At 38.1% G+C, this 21,615-nt stretch overlaps 1 protein-coding gene across 1 annotated transcript; it reads left to right on the top strand.

Annotated features, from left to right (window-relative positions):
* Nucleotides 1-18,389: 18,389 nt before the first annotated feature.
* LOC142390133 (cytochrome P450 3A40-like) lies at nt 18,390-21,313 on the top strand. The gene is given in 8 exon segments (XM_075475503.1): nt 18,390-18,444; nt 19,845-19,869; nt 20,321-20,414; nt 20,483-20,611; nt 20,724-20,842; nt 20,931-21,010; nt 21,013-21,092; nt 21,218-21,313. Coding segments are annotated over 8 exon segments (678 nt in total).
* Nucleotides 21,314-21,615: the final 302 nt, after the last annotated feature.

Below are 21,615 nucleotides of genomic sequence, written 5' to 3'. Positions count from 1 at the left end.
GTGCTTTTATAGTCGCCAGCTCATTGATTGGCTGCAAGCAGCACTCATGGCAAGCAGCTGTAACAACATAAAAAGGCACGTCTATGCTGCTACAGGTACAGCGAACTACCTTATAGAATAGAATAGAATAGAAAAATACTTTATTCATCCCCCAATGGGGGCAATTAAAAAAATCCTTATCATTTATCAATTATTATCACCTCTGTTTAGCATTGGCTCTGCCAGACAAACTGAGAGCAGTGTTGCTTATGTTAGTATATGAGACATTTCGTTTCTTGCTAATGTTGCCTTTGCTAATGTCTCCATGATGTCGCCATGAGAAAAAGTACGTCAGATTTTCTGTTGTTGGAAAAGCAAATAAAATGATTTTACTGCCCTCCTAACATTGAAGGAACTGAGGAAACAGTGTTTTTCTATATACTGGACCAGATTGTAGACAGGTTGCTAACACAGGTAGGAGGTAAGGATTAGCAATACAAAGTTGTTTTGTTTTTTAGTAGACTGGCTGATCAGTGAGAGAACTGAGCTTTTTCGTAGGTGTGCTTGAATTTAGCATTTCGGACAGCTGGTGCCAGAATTATCAGCTGTGCTGATATACCCAATTTATTCTAACCCCGACAACCAATCATATGCAGCACACCTTTAAAAAAAAAGATCAAATAAGGTCAAATGAAATTAATATCAAAGCATGCATACCTACATAGCCCCTTTGCTTGTTTTTTTTAAAGAGCTTGCTTTCAGTCATTGCACCATCAAACCTAAATTTAGATTTTTACACCACAATTTACATTTTTATAAATTAAATTAAGCATGGGAATGTTACAACAATTATCTCCATCCACATATTGCTTATTTGATTATGACACAGCTGTCCTCTTCCCCTGAGATAGAGCCACGGACACTTCACATTGACAAACAAGCTAACTCTGAGGTAAATTGACAGAGTCACAGGCATCTACCGTTAGCAAATATTACATGAGCAGAAGGCTGCGGGACCGTGCTGGATCAGAAGAGACAGGTCATCAGAATCTCAATCAGGGCCGTGTGATTGTGTTGCTGCAGCACAGATGAAGCAGCTAACAGGTTTGATCCGTCTGTGCTCTACAGCTGCTTTGGCAGTTATATTTGGTGTTCCTTTTCTCTGCTAGAGGAAATGAATGGCCTGACGAGAGCAACACACACCATGTTCTCATTAGCTCGATGAAGCGTGGTGTTTGATTTACTGTCAGAGGCAGTGGTCGGCCTGATAGTGTGATCATGTGATACACAGACTAATGTCACTGCAAACAGCCCCAAAACATGTCAGAAAATAAACGTGTTCTTTGAGGTTATGTTTAAGAAAATATTAACAAGCTTTTAATGTCTTCGGTTTCTGCTTTCAATTCTAATTTTTCTTGTTCAGTATGATTAAAAGCAAATCTTTCATCACAAATAAAGAACTCAATATATCTAATATTCTAGTGAGTTTACCCCTCTATAGAATATAGTGATACACTGTATAAACAAACCAAAGAGTCGCCGTGACAGCTTTGGCTTAAATTCTAATGTTGTAATGCTTCAGTGTTTGCAGCCAATGTTTTTGTTCACCATTTCAATTTATTTTGGTACTTGCAAATAGCTGCAAAGTATTCATTGAGTATATTTTCTGATTAATTGGTCTCCAACATCTGTTGGAGTGGTAAAAGATTTGACCGATTGCTGCTAGATTGAAGGAGACATATAATGTCCACAAGATGATTAACGTCCGCTCTGTGACAATTATTTTTGTCCAAATATCACAGAAATACAGGAGAAGAGGCAACGTTTTTTTCACCCAAAAATTTTGCCCTCTATTCACATTGAACTGATGTAGGGCTGGAAGTTACCCACTCACTCCACTCCAGACCTCTCTTCTGCAGGGTCAGCCTCTGTCATATTATTACATGACAGAGCAAACAGTTAATAGGCTGTGAGGTAACCCTTGCACACAAAGCAAAGCCAGCTCTACCACCAAAGTAAAGCTACCACCAACCAGACTTATCCCTCCTGTTGTCTTGCGGGTCAAAAGTGGCCCACTACCATGTTTAGCTGTAGAAAAAATACCTTAAACTATCTTTTTCCAACTTGAAATTTTATGACTTTTCCTAAAGGGACCCCATCATTAGAAAAAGTCATACTTTATTTTTGTTTTATGTTTCCATGTGGGCTCTACACCACTAGGGTACAACGATTGTCTTATGGGTAATTTTTGACCCGTGAATTATAAAAAAATTTAAACACCAGAAAAAAGTTTACTGTTTTTTTCCCTTTCAATATAATTAATTCAAAGGTAATTACTTCACATTTATATAATAGCAATAATAAACCTTTAGTATGTAAAAGAAAACTGAGAAAACAAGAAAACTGTTGGTCCAACTGACAGTTGGTTTGTGGTTAAAAAAAAAAAAAAAAAAAGTGTAATCCTGAAAACTGGTGATTTTTGTATTGTGTAACAAAAAATACATGATACAAAATGTATTGAATTGAGTTGACTAGATAAATAACAGGTGGTTTCATCATACAAAATAGATTTTGGATTTAAAATTCAATTAAGTTGCTTTATTTTGGGGCTTTGGCAGGGCAGGTCATTTTTGACCCATAGGACAAGGGGAGTAAACAGAATGTTAAGACCGCACAAGGGTTAAAGATACTCAACTTGCAATATCATTCTCAAATTCACGCATTTTGCTCATGGTTGTTGATGCAACTGGTACTGATGCCTCTTTACAGAACCTTGGGCAGAGAGGACAAGAGCACTAAAAGAAACATGTCAACCTTCTAGGTTGTCCTGCACCCACACATGCTACTACACTTTGCTGTGAGTTGTTGTGACACCAGCCCTCCTGCTGTCAGTGTGCACTCAGCACAACCTTTTGACATACAATGTGATATGGCAGAAAGATTGTGAATTATGAAGTGAAAAAAGCTCTCAGTTGAACAAGCTAGATTTAAAGAAAGGTGTCATTACACTGCATAAAATACCTCTATGGATGGTACATTGTTTGTCCAGTGTCAGTCAGTCATGAAAGAGTGGAATACCATTTCATTTGATATTTCTCAAGAAAAAAACAATACAACCCCCCATATATCTATACATCTATATAGATATATATGTGTGTGTACAGTATATTACGTTGATTTAAATTAACCAACATTGAAACAACAATACTGGTCTGCCTTGATCTTCCTGAAATACTCCTTTGCTCTTTTCCCATAATGAAACCATGAGAGGGCTCTGTTAGGCTGTCGATGTGAAATACAGATCTGTGCAGATGTCAACACTTGGCTGATTGCTTTTTTTTTTTAATCAGTCTGAATGATTTCACCTACTCTATCTACCTGCTGCGATTTCCCATGAGTTTCACCGGTTCGTTTGTCTGAGCTAAGGAATCAGGCCCAGGTGCATCTCCTAGAAACTTGTGGAACATGCCATATGGTTTGCTACACTAACTGGTTTGTTTGTTCACATAAAGCACCATATCGTACTCATTTATAGGCTCATGATTTTATTTTTAAAGAGTACGAGAATATCTGTAAATGTTTTAATGTTAGAAGAAAAAAACCACAATTATTTTCAGATTTCAGCTGCAACACCCTCAGTTACTTTCTGTCATAAACAACCTATTTTACCTCCCTACAGCCCCACTCATGAAAAGCCCAGTCTGCCCTGACTGGTCTGCTGATTGGTTAAAAATGAGGAACAAGTGGACAGCTCCTTTTTTGTCTAGAAATACCTAAATACCTACACTGCCAACAAAGGGGTCTGGGAAATTTAATTTTCATTTTGAAAACTAAATTCAGTCGGTATGAGGTTTGTAAAATGTCTTTTTTTTTCAGTACAAAAAAGCTGACAAAAGAGACAATAATAGACAGATGAAATAAAGCAAATAAGCAAATTTCTCTTAACCTCTTTTACTGATAATGTGTTTGTTTATAGTGTTGTTTTTTAGGCTATGAATTTGCATACACTGCTAAAATTTGTTTAAACAAAGCAGATATATTCAATGCACACAGGTTCTAATACAGAACGAAAATAAGCTTAAACAGATGAAAGGCCAAAAATATAGTTTTAACTACTATTTTGAAAAGCCAGTCTCGTTGATTGTTATATTAAATGTAAATTCATCAGACTTCGTGGTCCATCCAGCAACAGCTTAAAACTCTTTCTCTTTGGCTGCTGGTTTTATACGTTTATAGTCAGTTGTAACAAGTTTTTGAGATAAAGATTCAGTTGAAATCCCAGCTATGTGGAGGAAATATTGAAAAACATAATGGCCCATTTTTCCAGAAATGACAGTTTCATCTCCCAAAACCATGTGAAGCACGCAGATGAGATAGTTATAGTCTATGTTACTGTGGTGGTTCCATCCATGTGGCTGCCCCACAGTAACAGCTCGACAGTGGGAAGGAAAAGAGCTGGAAGGTGGAAAGGTCTCCATGGTGGAGCGGTGGGTTGAGAGCACCTTACAAAGGCTTTGCTCTCCACATGACACTTTATAGCATGACCTTCGATCACAGCGTGACTGTGTCTTTTGTGCTGTGCATTTTCGAGCGCCGGCTAAAAGCTTTTCCGGGCTCCTCTGAGGAAATAGATTTGGTCATGGAGAGATGAGGGTGACACAGAATGACAATCTATACTCTGGGATCTGCAATTTTTTTCTGTCTTTCTCTCTCATGTTGGATAAAATGATATGAAGAAATACCCCTGTGCAGTCAATTGATGTGCATAGTTGTAGGGAGCTCTTTCCATTGCAGTTACACCACAGATTGTATTTCTTAAAAACCTCCATGCACTTTTCTTCCTCTCATCATTTTCCATTTTTTGTCCCCCACATTGCATGTTGTCTTCTTAATTTGCCTTGATCTTCAGTGGATGGATTAGAAAGAACAACAGATTGGGGTTATGTTCCTTACTTGACTGCTTTTCTGTAAAAAAAAAAAAAAAAAAAAAAGCCTTCATCTATATTGACGTCTTTGAAAAAAATCGGTTTCATAACTCGTGAATGAAAAAAAAATACGGATTTGAAAATTAGGGTCACTTTAAAGACATCTGCATCAACATTGCTCTGGGTCCTTGAGTATCTCTGCATGCACTGTAGTTTATTCTGGTCACGGAGGAACAGTCTCTGCCCTGAGCTGCATGAGACTGATGTTTATATAGCGAAGACCCTTTTATCCTTTGATCTTATTCATTGACATCCAAGATGAGCAGATCAGACCCTGCCTGTTGCAGCACTGACATTTAACTTTGCAACACCTCATGCAGAGAGTTGGTGAACATAGTGAAATGCCCAGTGTAATACATCCTGAATGTGTATGTGCTTCTCTATTTGTATTGTTTTGTATGCTGCTAAGAAGCGGGCAGAGTAATTACTAATCCTTTCACTGTATGAAACATGAAAAGCTGCATTTGACTGTGATGATGTCTCTAGAGTGATGCAAAACAAAAGGGCAGTGAGAAATGGCTGAGGAATGCGGCTGGACAGCGGAATGGGCTGAGACAGATTTATCTGGAGAGGCGCATTTTAGAAACAAAATCCGGCCAAAAAAAATTTAATTAAAGCAAACCAAAGGAAATTTAAGTTGTGATATATGAAATCGGGATTCAGTCGGCCTTAAGTGTATGCTGCTATTCCACTGTGTCTGGTGTCTGGGAGTCTGAAACACTATAAAAGAAGCTGCAATAAAATAATCCATCTGATGCAGTGGTAGCATGTAAGTTTAATGATACACTGCATACACCGAGGTATAAAACTCGGGTACCAAAGTTTTACAGCTACTGCTTTTTAAATGTTTAAATTTGATGAGTTTCCCATTATTTTGATCATTTAGAGCTTTTGGGCTAATTCAGGAGGCTGGAGGGTCCGTCTCCTTTTCAGGACCCAGCAGTCCAAAAAAAATTCATTTCCAAAAATGATTTCACATTTTGCTTTGTTAGACAACAGAACAAGTTTCCACTTGGGGAACCCAGAAAAAGGCAGCTGTGTTTCTCTTTTTTTTCCAGAGATGGAGTCTTAACTTATTTAATGTATGGCTGCAATGAGTGTGTTCAGAAATGAAACTCTGGTTTCTGAAAGTATTTGAGCCACATTCTAAGGATATAAATGAGCACGACTTCCGTACCAATGAGAGCAAGTGGGTCTCATTTTACGTGAACCAGGTTTTTCACCAGGGCGAAAGGTACCACTTAAGTGGTAGTGACGACACCACCGTTTCTAGGAAGAGTTGGAAGATTAATTTCTTCAAAGCAGAGAACAAATTAAGCTCTCTTGTCATTTTCTAGGTAATTTCAGGTTACTGATATCAGATATATTTCCCTAACCTTGATCAAAGCTTTTTGTGCTTAAGCCTAAAATGAGTCAGTGGAAAGAATGAAGAAACCTGAATGTGTTCACCTTGATGACTTTCTAACATTGCTTACTTTGATGCTAAAGGAAAGTTTCATCTCATTTAAAGCCATCGCTTCATGATATTCTGTGAAAGAGGTCGTGTACACTTCACACATTGTTGTGTTTCCTGTGTTTTAAAAGCATTACTTTAAGGATCTGAAGATCACATTCATCAGTGTTTGTCCTGTGAATACAGATATTTGTGTCATTTTTCTATCTTTCTTTCTACATTGAAAAACTCTATCGTGTAGGAGCCTCAGTAAAGCGTGTTTGAAACAGCTAGTGCCATGCAGGCTTCATGTCAGGCTTCTGTTCGCATAAGTGCTGAACTTAACTGCTTGATGCGTATTGCAGTTAATGTAATTACAGTTCACACCACCTCCATGTCAGCAGCCATTTAGTTTAATATTTTGGAAAACTAGCTTTGTCATAAGGTGTCTCCAAGGCTCATTAATTAACACACACTCTTATTGGCTTAATCTTTAGAATAAAATCATCTATTTACTGGATGTAGGGTTGGGTTCTGGACTGATACTTGTAGATGCATACGTTACCTTGATGCAGAGCAAGGCTGTTTTCTCCAGTTTTCTTTTTTTCTTTCATCCAATCTGCTGGCTGTAGTATATATTATAGCTCAAAGGCATGGGAGATTTTCTTATGTTTCTAGATTATTAATAAGAAGAAGTCAAATTATATTGCTTTAATTTGCACAAACCTTAACTGCATTTGCTCTGAGGAAACAGATCATTGCTGGATTTATGGGTTTTTACTTGAGCTCACTGTTGCCTCTTTTTTGCGAGTGAGTGTACAGCGTTGCAACCTTAAATTATTTATTCCTGCGTTCTCTCACACCTTGGGTTATTCAAACAGGCAGCAGAGCGATGTCGGAGTAGCATAAATAAGTCAACAACATGGCTTTATACCTGACACATAGCCACACACATCAGAGATTGCATCAGTGTTCAACAGTGGAGCATCACATTTGCAAAGGAGAGTAAAGGTGCACTGTTATACACACGTGCACGAACAAAACCGCAAAAAAACAAAACAAAATCCACAACAAAACTCAACTAACAACACTGCAGGAGGCTTGTCAGTTGAGACAGAAAACAAAGCAGCAGTACAGGGTAAGGCACACAAGCAAACACTCATCTGTGTGTAGTTGGTAAATGTGTCCTTAAGTAAAAAATAAAAGATGCTGTCACCTATCCACTGCATGACATATCCACTTCGACATGATGCGAGGCAATCTTTTTTTTAAAAAGCACCATTAGTTTAAAATACATCACCACCAGCCCGCATTAGATTTCTGCTGAAGTTAATGAGCAGGCCTGTTTACATGCAGGGTTTGTGTACCACTGCTGCACATGTGTTCCTACTGTGGCATCAGTGATGATGGATGTGGGTCGACATGGGAGGCTGTGTGATTCAAGAGCAGCGTGAGTCCATCACGACTCTGATAGACTGGAGTATGATAAATTGCCACTTCTTCAGGACATTTGTCACGAAGCTTTGATGTGTGCGTGTATGCCATGATGTGCTTCTTTCAACGCTGACAACTGGAGAGTTTGCTGAGGGAGGTTGAGTAAAATGGCTTGACATGCATCTTTTCCATTAAAATGTCTTATTTCAAGAACTATGTTCAAACCAAATCTGGCAGCAAGTAAGTGAAACTGAGTAAGTTTCATTAAAACATATTTAGGTTCATAAATACTGTTAGGGCTTTTGGGATAATCAGAAGATATTGCCAACTCATTCTAGCAAAAAATAGATAAAATAATGAATAAATGAAAATAAAAAGTCAAGTATAAGACTGGGAAGCTTATTGATTAACACAACTTCATTGTCACTCCTGCCACACACTCTGACGAATGTAATTGACTCTAATACAAGAGGCTGACAAAGTAAGTCCGTCTGGGTTGGGCTGCCTTTAATCTGTTGTGTTTGCAGCTCTCTGATTGTGACATTAAAGAAGAGAGTAGACAGAATTACGAGACTTTTCATTCGTAAATCCATGAAGATTTTTGCTCAAGCAACAGAGCCCTAATCCAACAATTGCAGGTTTTAGGACCTTTGCAGCAATGTTCTGTGGGGATTAGAGAGTTTGAGTGCAAAGCGAAATGAAACCTTTTGCAGATATACAGTACACACACTCATTCAGGTTCACGGACAGATTTTTGTCCTGTAATTGGATGAGACCATATGACCTGTGTTTGCCTGTGTGATGTGTGTTGCTTCTGTCTGATTTTCATTTCTGAAAACCTTAGACTAGGCTCAGTGTCAGAATGGCTCACACAGTCGGGGGCTTTAGTATGACATCTGTGTCACCTTGTACATCTTAATAAGCCACCATACTGTGGCATGGTGGGACTCAGAGAGGCACATTGCAATATGATGAGAGGCAGACAGAAATAGATTTGGTCTTTAATGGGATTCACCTTCTCTGTAACTGGGGAGCTGGAAGGTGAAGAGTTACATTGTCCGACAATGACGACGGACTCCTCCACAGACATCCCATCAACACCATGGACACTTCTCTTATTGTTACAGGGCTCTGCAGATATCACATAAATATGTCTTGTGTTGTCCTGAAAAGCTGTGTATAGCTGTTTGATTCTGCATTGCAATTGCAGCATTCCACTGAGAGACTCAAAAATAGCCACAGATTTATACATAACAGACCTAAGGAGCCAATCCTGTCATATGGAACTTGCCTGGGCTGATGAGTGGAAACCAGGCTTATCTAGCATTGGCAAAACATTATGAGCTTCTTGATGTGGTAGTCAAGCCGAATGTTCGTGTTTATTACCATTGTATTTTTCAAAGCTGTCGAGAGCAGTACATGGAATAAATTGCTGGTGTGATACATTGACTCGCAAGCAGCATTGAACAATTCTGCTCTCTGTCGTCCAATTCTTCAGAGTTGGTCTCACACTTGCACGTGTATGTCTGAATTGTCACGACTTGCCACATTGTAGCGTGGTGCACTTGTACAGCGTCTGAGTGAGCAGAGTTACACGCAAGCGTTGAAGTTGAGTCCAATTTACATATTCATAGATTCGTGAATACTGAATGAGGCAAGAGTTACATCTAAGCCATTTTAAGGCATGAAGGGATTAGTGATTAACAGAAATGAGTTTGATGAGTTTAATCAATTCCAGCAGTGTAACTTTAAAAGCATGAAGTTGTGGTATTACAACCCGTTCTTACTCCAAGGGCATCAAATACAATTGTTTTCACAAAGCCTGTGGTGTCCCTGAAGCATAAACATGGTGTCCTTCAGCGTTGGTGTGCTGATGTATCAGCCATGATAATATTACAGTGATAGCTTGTACTTTGACATCACATTAGGGTATTTCCTTCGTAACAAATGAAAAGGTCCCCATAAGGAGGTTGGAGGGAAGGAGGTGAAAAGGACTTGTTATTTACTCTTGATATTAGTTGCTTTATTCTTTGTTAGTTTAGGTATAGGCAACATGATTTTCTGGTTAATCTTAGGCACTAAAATTGGTTGTTTTGGTTTTGTGCTTTGATTTAAAATACTCTGCTTTATAAAGGTAATGCAGTATATTAGAGCCATAAATATGTAGTCTTACTACCTTGGCAACTAATACTTCAGGGATCCCTTCATTTTTATTTTCACGCCAAGAGATATGTACCAACAGCACTATGTGATGTAGTCGGAAGCCAAATTGCATAGTCAACCTAAAGGAACTTACCACTGTTGTTTCAATAGGCACAACCAAATACTGCTCAGTCTTTTGTGCCAGTGACCATATTCCCACCAAGACCTTTCAAAACTTTGTTAAAGAGGTGTGACATTTCATAACAAATATGACAAATCCAAAAGAAAAAGAGACCGAAAAAATGTGGTCGCATTTCAAAATGTCTGTCACACCCATGGACTCACGTTTTTAGTTTCATGTTTTAGGTTATGTTTGTGTGTCACTCCATGTTTAGTTTTTGCCATTTTAGTTTCCCTGCACTCTGTTTATCAGTTTCACTCACTTCACCTGTGTTTTTTCCCTCAGCTGCACTCACTCCCCAATCACTCTCACTCCCTATTTAGTTTCCTGCCTCCCCTTTCAGTTTTGCGGGATCTTTGTTTGATGTCAAGTTGTAAATCCATGCCATGTTCCACGAGCCCTGAGAAGCTAAGTATTTATTTATGCCATGCCATGCCATGCCATGCCATGAAAGTTCTTTGTTTGTTTGTTTGTTTTTTGTCCAGAGTTACGTTTTTTGAATCCGGCTTTGCCGCGCCTTTGGTTTGTACTTTGTTTCTTTGTTTAATAAATCAAGCCTTTGTTTTTTGAAGTCCGCATCCGTGTCCTACCTTCCCACCTTCACCCCCCAACCCCGAAACCTGACAATGTCAAAACACGCCAAAATGAAGCCTGGTAGAAGAAATAATTGAGAACGGTTCGTGTGCATTCCCAGCATGATAGCAAAAACATTAACTGTTTTAACATGAGCACCAGTATCTGATTTTGTATTGCACAGGTAAACATCCAGTTCTGTTGTCAGAAACCTGCATATTCTGTTTTTGAGAAAATTGTAATGTGATAATGTAAACAGAATCCAGGTTTCTCAACATGCTCTGCAATTGAAGATTATTGTGGCCAGGATACTTAAATGACCATGTAGACAAGGATAGAGAACCTCATAAATGTAAAAAAAAAAAAAAAGTGTAAGGGATACCATTAAAAACTGAGGTGAAACTTAAAACTAGCATACTAATGTGCATCTAAACATATTTCGTACATTTATGTTGCAAGAGTAAACCAATAAAACCCAAACCTACTCATTTTATTATACTTATAATAATAATTTAATCATTTTTATTGAGAGTAATAAAAGTTGTAGTGGCTAATGAGGGCAAAAAGCAACAATTTTTCAAATAAGATTGTTAGTAGTATTAAATGTTTTACAACCATTGTGTAATTTGCCCTGAAGTGCTGGTTGTTATAGAAGAAGATTTATAATGCACGAGTCTGACGGTGCACTTCCTTCTGTGCGATCTGTTTGTGACTTTGCAGAGCATTTTGCTTGTCAAGCTGAATGTGTGTGTGTGTGTGTGTGTGTGTGTGTGCGTGCGTGCAATACTACTTTTATCTGCCCTAGTAAACAAGGTCACCATTCACTCAGACAGTGGCCAGACATCCTAAATCCAGGCTCATTTCTAACAAATCAGAAAACATTTTTCAAACGTACTAAAGATAGACAGAGAGATTATGACTCCTCATCTCAAAGCAACTTTCACTCATTCAGAAATACTATTGGCATTACAGAGTAATCTCAAAATGTGACCCTGAAAATCCCTAAGACTCAATAGAGAAACTCCCTGAGAATCTGCTACTGCTACCAAAATCTGAGTTATTTTTGCTACTTCGGGTCCAGAACTGCTTAACTCTGCACAGAATAGACTAAACACATGAAGTTTATGTATCATGTACAAGTGAGTTTGATACATATTCGCATTTACTGACCAATTATTGCTCAGTCAATACAGTGGCAGTCAGGGCCCTCCCTTTTCTTTTTTTGATCATTTTCAAAAATACATCTCAGAGATTGGATAACATTTCCGTCATCTTTACATTTTTGCCACAAGCCTCTATAATATTCAAATAATACACAGGGACACATTACTTATTACATTATTCCATTATTTTAAAGACGCGTGTAGAACTAAAACTTAAAGAAACACAAATGAAAAAGATACATGCCTCTGAAATGCACTGGTTCCAATATGAAGTATTCTTATAAATCAGGTCCTATTCATTATCAATTTATACATATATGTGTCACATCTGGTTACAGTTTTATTTTTATTTAACCAGCGTAACTACAGCAACTAAATGTGGTTTGATGGTGGTACATACAGCATGAAGATTTAATATTAACAGCACTTTTATATATCAGTTTGGCACTACACATAGCTGGGATTTGCAATCACAAGTAACTGGCTCTTTACCTCCCAGATATCCTTTGGAACTGTATGAATGGGAATTTAGCAGATTCAGCAATTTAGCGCATGCATCTGTTGACATTGATGGAGTCCTACAGAGGAGATCTATGTGGGTTTCACTGCTCACTCTGCAAGACATGAAGCATCGCAACAAACTCTCAAGCCCTCTAACCCTGTAACCCATGAAACTCATGAGCATTCCCAGTGACTGACAGAAGTTAGTTTCTATGTTGTACCAATGTGTGTAATAATAACTGCTGTGACAGAGAAAATGACAGGCAATTTAGTAATGATTAAAAGCCACTAAATCTCCCTGTCACTGTACTGTGTGTGTACCAGTGCATTGTAAATCTGTGTGTTCTTATTGGTTTCCCAGCAAAGTTGACTTTCATCACAATAGTGTGCTCGGATATGTTGCCATAACTCATCGAACCTGGTCACCAGATATGGTACACACCTTTCTGAGTAAATGAATAATAAAGATTTGACATTAGACAAGTAAACAGTACACATACACAGGAGCTTGGATGACTGTTTCTGACAAATTTATACTCTCCCTTTTCCTTCTGTTCTCTGTCACACAGTGCTGTTAAACACAAAGAGACACAAGGCCTAAAGTGAGCAGCCTGCTGTCACGGTGATGCAGGTACATGACTTTGCAGTCGCTCTTTTGGGCCACAGTCACAATGTTACTCAGCTCCGTTGGGTGGGGGTCTATTGGTACATCTTTCTGCACTGAGGCATATTGCACCAGCCTGACTGCCATTAACTGTCCCTTCATAGCTCCCACCCGTGACTCAACTCTGCCATGTGACTCTTCCCGTGAGATAGCGGTCAGAGAAGAGCATCTGGACCAATGCTCGGAGGACTGAGAATAGTTGGCAAAAAGTTCAGAAGACTGCACTGAACAAAAGCGGTAGAGTAATAAACACCTAAAAGCAAAAGAACACAGATATGAAAGTGCATGTCTCATCAATTTCTATCTGAGCAAATGGTGATACTGTAGAGCGTGTGGACGTATTGAGAAGGTAATGAGGTATCATGTCATATGACCTTTTAAAAAGCAGGAAAAGGTTATTTGTTTCCAGGATGTGGCCATCATTCATTACCCTGTACTGCCCTCTGCTGGCATCAACTGTGTTTTAAGTTGACTGGATAAGTGAGAACTATAAGGAAATATTTTCAAGCCAAATGTTTTCTTTTCTTTCACACACACAGTCAGAATAATTCTCTTTGATGTGCCTCATCACTACACACTAACGATCATAAGCCTCCTCTCCATGCTCCAGTTCAAATGCCTCCTCCTTCTGTCCAGTAGCCATGGTGAGTACCTCTATCCAGCATGACTCACCATGCATTGCTAACTTATTCAAGACACCGAGAGAGAAAGGTACACAGAAACACACTCATTCTGGGTATAAAACCAAAGCCAGGGTGGTCACAGCTGGCCACACACACACATTAGCCTAACTAACTTTCAGCTCCTCCTTATAACTCTACTACGATTTGTTATGATAAAGAAAAGTGCAATACAGCTGGCTGATTAAGACTGTGTGCTAATATGTTACTTCCCATTTGTTAAATGGAATTTCACATTTGCGTATTCATGCAGCATACTCGTGCATATATGCGTGTATGAGTGTCTGTTCTGCAGTCTGTGTATAATCTTCTCTATTTAAAACTCAGGTTTGCTGTCATCTGGTCAGATGAGCAGGTGTCCACTTCAATGTCATAAACTGTCTCTGAGGTGGACAGCTGATAGGAGGAGACCAGACTTCATTAGCAGGTCAATCACTTCCTCCCAGACAACACCTGGAGGACAGGTCCACAATTCAGCTGCTGCTATACACCTGTTCATTTTCCATATGTTTAGAATAGCATCAAAGCAGAAACCCAGTCTAAGACTGTATTAGTGCGCGAGTGCTGGACTATAAAAACTTAGTGGCAACCTGAAGTAAAGTCAGATGTATTGGTTATGGGCGTGTGAGAAATTTGATATTAACGAGCTAATCATCTTTGACTTTCCATGTATTTTGTGCTCACAATTCCGCATCAGCCTTTCCTTCTGTTTTTTTAATGTTTTTTTTATACCTTGTGTCTCTCACGACTGCCTGGAAACTCATCTTTACAAAAGTGATCTGAGCCAAACAGAGACAAACAAATATATTTTCCCTCAGTGTGGTGCTGCAGGCAGATATACAAACATTTGCCGGATATTGGGCAGCTACACGCAAACATCCGACGTGTTGACATTGATACATTCACATGAGATTAAAGGAGTACATGACAAGAAATGAGAAAAACAACTCTATTTTTCTCAGCTGACCCAGCCACAGCCACGAGCAACCTCCTCACATCAAAGATGAATATATATTTTTTCGGCCAAGTCAGCTAACACGTAGGGCTGTATTCTATATGTGACCCCCCCCAACCTGTCTTTTTCCTATTTCTACAATTCAATCAAATAAATAAAATTATATATTTATGAAAAATGAGGAAATGAAGACAGCTGACAAACACCTAGAGAATTACTGTGGAGGACACAGATTTAAACGTGTCTATGTAGAAAAAGGAGATGAACAGGAAATGCTGGTAATGGGTAGTCTGGGAAGAGTCTGACCAAAGGGCTTTTAAATAAGGGGAAGTCAGGTGAGATCAAGCAATACATTCCAAATCAAATTGGGTGAATAGGGATGGTTGAATGGATCATACACAAAGCTTTCCCAAAAAAGACTTGGGTTCTTCAAATCTGAAAGGAAAAGTGAGCGGAGGCTCACCAATTTTACACTTTCTTCAGTCATTTAAAAAAAAAAGATGACTTGGGGTTTTTATATTTAGTTTAGTGAGGTTAAGGCACCAAAACAGAGTACAGTTTTGGAAAAAATCATGTTTTGATTTTCTTTTGCTTAACTGAATAAACTTTCCGTCCACAAAGGTCCACTAAGATTTCTAATACATAGCCTCCTGTAAACACAAATTCATAACGACTGCATGACTTTACAGGACTTCAATGTGCAATCCAATAATTATTTGGAGCAATGGGTAATGAATAACACTCTAAACTATCTGAACTGAACTGCGGAAAGGTAGATTACCTTGATTTACAAATCTTAGAAAAATAATATAGAAAATGGCTGAATATTGTTGATATATTTCCAACCAGCGATTGAAAATCACACATCAATTTCCCCTTCCCTTTACCCATCACGAGTTTGTTTTAGAGCCAACTGACATTTAAACAAATCTTTTGAAAACTTCGATACTGCGCTTCACAAAACAGTGACAGATAACTTTATAACATTTCAAAAATCTTTTGTTATTGGTTGTGTTCTGGTTAAAAATTTTCATAGTCACCATCCGTAATTTCAACTCAAAGATTTTCTCATCTACCCATAAACTGTGGGCCTGAGTCAGAGCGTCCCAGAGCATTCACAGCAGTTTCAAGATGCTGGACTTGGGATGAAACACTCTTGTCTTGATCAGTGGCTTCTATTATCTCATTCAGCCTGGTTATCATGCCAGCGCGGTATCAGATAACTGTTAATGGATCAGACTGTGTTCTTTCTATTTAGTTGGCTCTTCAAGACTTGCACTACTTTTTGTAGGGATACATACAGTCACATTAAAAAGTTCCCTCTCTGTCAAGTCTATGGTTTAATGTATCAGAACACGATTTAAAAAAAAAACATTAAGCAAAAATGCAGAATCAGTGTGTGAGAAACTAAATACACCCTTACTGCTTCCATAAGAATTAAGGGCTTCTCTCTTAATTCTTATGGAAGCGGTAAAGAGCAACCAGGTGCTTTTAATCAAATGCACTTGATTAATTGATCATCAGCAGGCGTGAGCGCCTTTATAAATGCAAAAACTTTAGCAGTTTGATGGTCTGGAGCATTCAGGCGTGTGTTAATACAATTCCAAGATGGAGAGACAGCAACAGTGATCTTAAAGAAGCAATTGTTGCTGCCCAACACTCTGGGATGGGTTATAAGGTCATTTTCAAACAGTTTGAAGTACATCATTCAACAGTAAGAAAGAAGATTATTCACAAGTGGACAACATTCAAGACAAAACCACAAATTAACCCCAAGGTCAGAATATGCAATCTTCAGAGAGATCGCAAAAACCGAAGAGCTCCATCTGGAACTCGACACTTGTGCAGTTAGCACAGTTAGACTGAATAAGTAAAACCTTTGTGGCTGCACAGCTTATGTTTGCAAAGTTACACCTGAAGAAACCACAAGACTTCTGGAACAATGTCCTTTGGACATGCAAGATCAAAGTAGAAATGTTTGCCATAATGCACAGTGATAAATTTGGCAAAAACCAAAAAGAGCATATCAGCTCAAACACCTGTCAGCTGTCAAGAACAGTGGTGAAGGAGTGATGATTTAGGTTTGTTTTGCAGCCACAGAACCTGAACACCTTGCAGCTACTCAGTTGACCATGAGTTCCCCCGTGTACCAAAGTCTTCCAGAGTCAAAAGTGAGGCCATCTGTTTGACAGCAAAAGCTGGAATAAACTATGACGGTTATTATTCCAAGCACAGCAGCAAATCTATATCAGAATGGCTGAAAAAGAAAAAGAACGGACCTCAAAGTTCAGACTACAACCCAATGAAAATGTTGTGGTGGGATCTTAGGAGAGCTGTGCATAAACAAATGCCTGAAAACGTCAATGAAGTGAAGCAATGCTGTAAAGACGGAAAGTAATCTTATACACACACACACACACACACGTAGGGGGCAAATGGAGGCACTAATTATGGCCACACAAGAACAGCCGGGGTCTAGCACACCAGACAGAAACCCAAGTATAGGCTGTGCAAAAAGGTCTCTGAGTCCAGCACACAGCAGCTGGGTGTCAGATGCAAGCAATTCCAGTGTGTATAGAACCCCTTAACCAAATGGCTCGAATAATCTACTGGGGCATTTCCAGTAAAAACTGGAGAAACCTCAAAAAGGGGTTGAGAATGACAGAGTTGATAACATGTGGGACCTGCTGATCCAGGCTGAAAAACTGGTAATGGCTAACAAATGTCAACAAGTTAAAACGAATAAAAAATACCAAGGGCTGAAAGAGGAAGTAGAAACGATGGGGACAATGGAGGAAACAGTGGTGCCAGGGGTAAATGGTGCATTCAGGCCTGCAACTCTCGACCAGAAGAGTGACATCAGGCTTCAGAGATCTCTGTCCCAAAGAGCATAATCCATGGAACAGCTAAGATACTGCACAGAACCTCAGGCTTCAAGGCCTCTGGTAGTATCTACTCTTATTCAATCTGACTAAATAACTTGCTTTAATATTCCCAAATGTTTATGATATCAAAGCAGAAGAATGTACTGGCTTTATAAAAAGTTAAAGTTATTTTTTGAAAGCTTCTGTGAAATTGAAATAGCCAGTCACCTGTTGCCTTATATGAACACTAGAAGTTGTATTAAGTTCTATTTAAATCTCTGATTTATAGCTCTGCGATTAAAAGAAAACGTGCTTACCGGAGACTGCTAGAAGTATATGATACAGACGTGACTGCTTAATGACAAAAGGCAGTTAATTGCAGAGTGCAAGTCTGCATTAATAATATGAAATTTGCACAGTGTGACTACAATGACTTCATCAGCAAAGCGTGATGATAAATCAAATCAAATCAACTTTATTTGTATAGCACATTTCACGTACAAAACAATTCAAAGTGCTTTACATAAAATAAAAGTATTGCAGCAGGGAGTGGAAGAAGCATTGAAAATACATAAAAGAATATAAAGAGAAACAAATAAAATAATTTAAATGAATTTAAAAACAAGCAACAGTCCAGATAAATTAAAAGATATCGTGCAGATTTCATGCATAGACTCATGAGAAAAGAAATGTTTTTAACCTGAATTTAAAAATGTCGAAATGATAGAAATGATGTTATGTACTATGTGTACATTCCAGCGTACTGGTACATCCTGAGCTTGTCTTTATTAGAAAGTGACTGAATAGATCCTACAGTAGTGAGCGCAGGAACAAAGATGAGATTCTTTCCAGACTTTTCCATCGAGACCTTTTTATTACTCTCATCTCAGTGTAAGTATGATAGTGTTCGTACATCGTGTTATTACTTTTTAAAGGCTTTTCTCCAAGTGTATCAAGACAAGACAAATCAGTCTGCTCTGGTTGGATTTCCCCATGACTAATGAAAATGAAATACAGCAAAGCATTTGTTTTTTCTACTTCTCTACCTCATGATAAGAATGGATTCTGAGGTCTGCCATAAACAAAATAATGGAGCAAACCAACTGATAACTATGTCCCTTCCTACAGCAACGCTAACATGAGAGCAAGATGAATGTCAGTCACTCACACAGTGAGCGTTTGTGTAAAACTATAAACTAATAAAATTGTCAAATAAATTTTACCTGTCAAATTTGTTTGTTTGAAATGAGTGTAAATTGCCTTAGTTTGTTCACTTTGAAGTGAACTCTAAATCCACGGCTCAAAAAAGTTGACATGTTTTTGGTGATTGTTAGATAGTCTGGTTGCATTACCCGAAGAATTCATTTAGATCTTTCACCAAAGTAAAAATAGAAAATTCTCATTGTGAAAATACTCCACTACAAGGTGGACACAAGTATTGCAGTGAAAACTGTACTGTATACAAGTGACTAACTATAAAATGTATGTATTCTACAGAGAAATCTTCCTTGTGATGTCTTACTATCATGAATGAATTAATATTACGGCTGTGTTAATGTGCAAATTTCATTGTACTACTTGCATTCCTTTAAGGTTGAGCTCATTTTAACTACTTAAGTTGGATAATAGACAGAAGTCATAAATTATATTATTGTTGTGTTGTTCTCCTGTACGAACTCTGTTTCATTCATGAATGGATTCAGTCACATTAACAGTGTACAAGTCGGTCCAGTCCAGAGTTCAGACTAAACATGGAGAAGCAGCATTTAGCTGTTATGCTGCAAACAAGTGGAACAAACTGCCAGTGGAGATTAAACTTTCACCAAATGGAGACATTTTTAAATCCAGGTTAAAGACATTTCTGTTCTCATGTGTCTATGCATGAAATATCTTTTAACTTATCTAGACTGTTGCTTGTTTTTAAATTCATTTAAATGATTTTATTTATTTCTCTTTATATTCTTTTATGTATTTTTAATGCTTCTTACACTCCCTGCTGCAATGCTTTTATTTTATGTAAAGCACTTTGAATTGTTTGTACATGAAATGTGCTATATAAATAAATTTGATCCTGATCCTGATCATTTCTGACTACATGGTGCACTCAGGACTATGTGCTATGCTGAGTGATTAATAAAGAACAATATGTCAGGGAGTTCGAAATGTGTTAACAGCTATAAGGCTGCATTGTATTCAAATAATAGTTTCTTGACAACTGGATCACAACTTGATAGATTGCAAAGATGTGGGGAATAATGTCATTAGCTAAAAACATTAAATGTCAAATTAAGTACTCGCCAGTTTGATTATTGCAGTGTCACACACTTATATAGACGTATCAGAGCCAACATGGGGTTCAGGGTCTTAACCAACGACACTTTGACATGTGGTACATTTGGTTTTACCATAGGTTTACGTTATTGTTGTCATCCAGCTGCTTATTTAGAAAAAGGCTATCTTAATATAGATTTATTGCTGCAATGTAAAATATAAAGTAGTCTGACAAATATGGTATTGAGTATTAGCCTAATATTTAAAAAGCAACTTACACAAACAGGAGTCTTTGGTCGAAAAGGTATTACATGTATTAAACACCCTCCGTACTCTAGGCTGGACAAAAATAAAAGAAAGCAACATAAAGAAACGACTTGAAAGGACAAAAGCCCAGGGGATTTCCACAGGAGAGAACAAAGATAAGAGATAAAATGGCTTTGTGTACTAAAAGGGTCACTGATCTCAGTTTTCCAATCCTGCTTTTATCTCTCAGGTATGGATATGCTCCATATGGCTTTTTCAAGAAGATAGGAATCCCATGACCCAAACCTTTACCCTTCATTGAGACATTTTTGGAGTACAAACAGGTGAGCCATATCTCTCAATTTGGTGTAGTGACCCATGCTCATCCTAATTCTCTTCTTCTATTCCCCAGGGCATCCACAATTTTGACACAAAGTGCTTTCAGGAACATGGAAAGGTGTGGGGTAGGAGTTTGATATTAAAGATAGACTATCTTATACCTTACCATAAATCATTCCATACATTCCTTATGCTGTCCCAGGTTGTAACAAAGTCTATAAAAAAATCTGTTTTTATATTTCAAGGATGTATGATGGCAGAAATCCAGTACTGGTTGTAATGGACACAGCTATGATCAAAAAATCTTGGTTAAGGCTTCAGTTGAGGTAAAGGGCGTAACCATCCCAAAGGGAACTATTGTCGTGGTACCAGTTTACACTCTCCATCGTGATCCTGCTCTGTGGCCTGAGCCTGAAGCCTTTAAACCAGAAAGGTTGTATATTTAATGAGCATCAGGTCACTAGATTTTGTCTTATGCCTTTTGTTAATCAACTTAATATCTTCCCTCCTTCTTTTTGAAGGTTCAGCAAAGAGAACAAAGACAACATAGATCCGTATAATTTTCTACCATTTGGAGCAGGGCCAAGGAACTGGGTTGGCATGCATTTGCTCTTTTAATGATGAAGCTGGCAGTAGTGGAGGTCCTACAGAACTTCAACATTTTCACTTGCGAGGAGAAAGATGTGAGAAAATACTTGATAAATCTAGTTATTAAAAAAGTGATTAAAAAAAGTTAATATATGTTCAGAGGGCAGTGAAATTAAGCTATAATGAAGCCTTGTTTTTGTACATTTTTGTGTTTTTCTAGATTCCGTTGGAGTTGGGATCTGACGTCTTTACCTCACCAAAGAACCCAAAGAAGCTGAAGCTCAAGTTGAGAACAACGGATGCTAATCCCAATTAACTGTAACTTCGGTAGTTTTACTTTCACCTCCTTTATTCTCATTAGAATATTTCTTTTTATTTAGTAATAAATTCTGTTGTTCTAAAATAAACTAAACCCTAATTTGCCTAGAGGCATATGTACTGAGTTTCAAAACCAAATTCAAAATGAAGCGTTCATGGACCAGATTCCATTTATACAAATGAAACGCTCCTGTTCTGAGTCTCTTTGAGAACTTGAGAAACAACAACAACATTTGTTCGGGCATGAAAGACAAAATGCATGCATCAATTGCTTTGTATTCCTTTTTGCCTTTGCAACAT

This window comes from Odontesthes bonariensis, chromosome 10, assembly GCF_027942865.1.
Source record: "Odontesthes bonariensis isolate fOdoBon6 chromosome 10, fOdoBon6.hap1, whole genome shotgun sequence".
NCBI classification, from domain to species: Eukaryota; Metazoa; Chordata; class Actinopteri; order Atheriniformes; family Atherinopsidae; genus Odontesthes; species Odontesthes bonariensis.
Note: the sequence above shows the minus strand (reverse complement) of the source record. Positions and strands in the feature narration are given on the sequence as shown.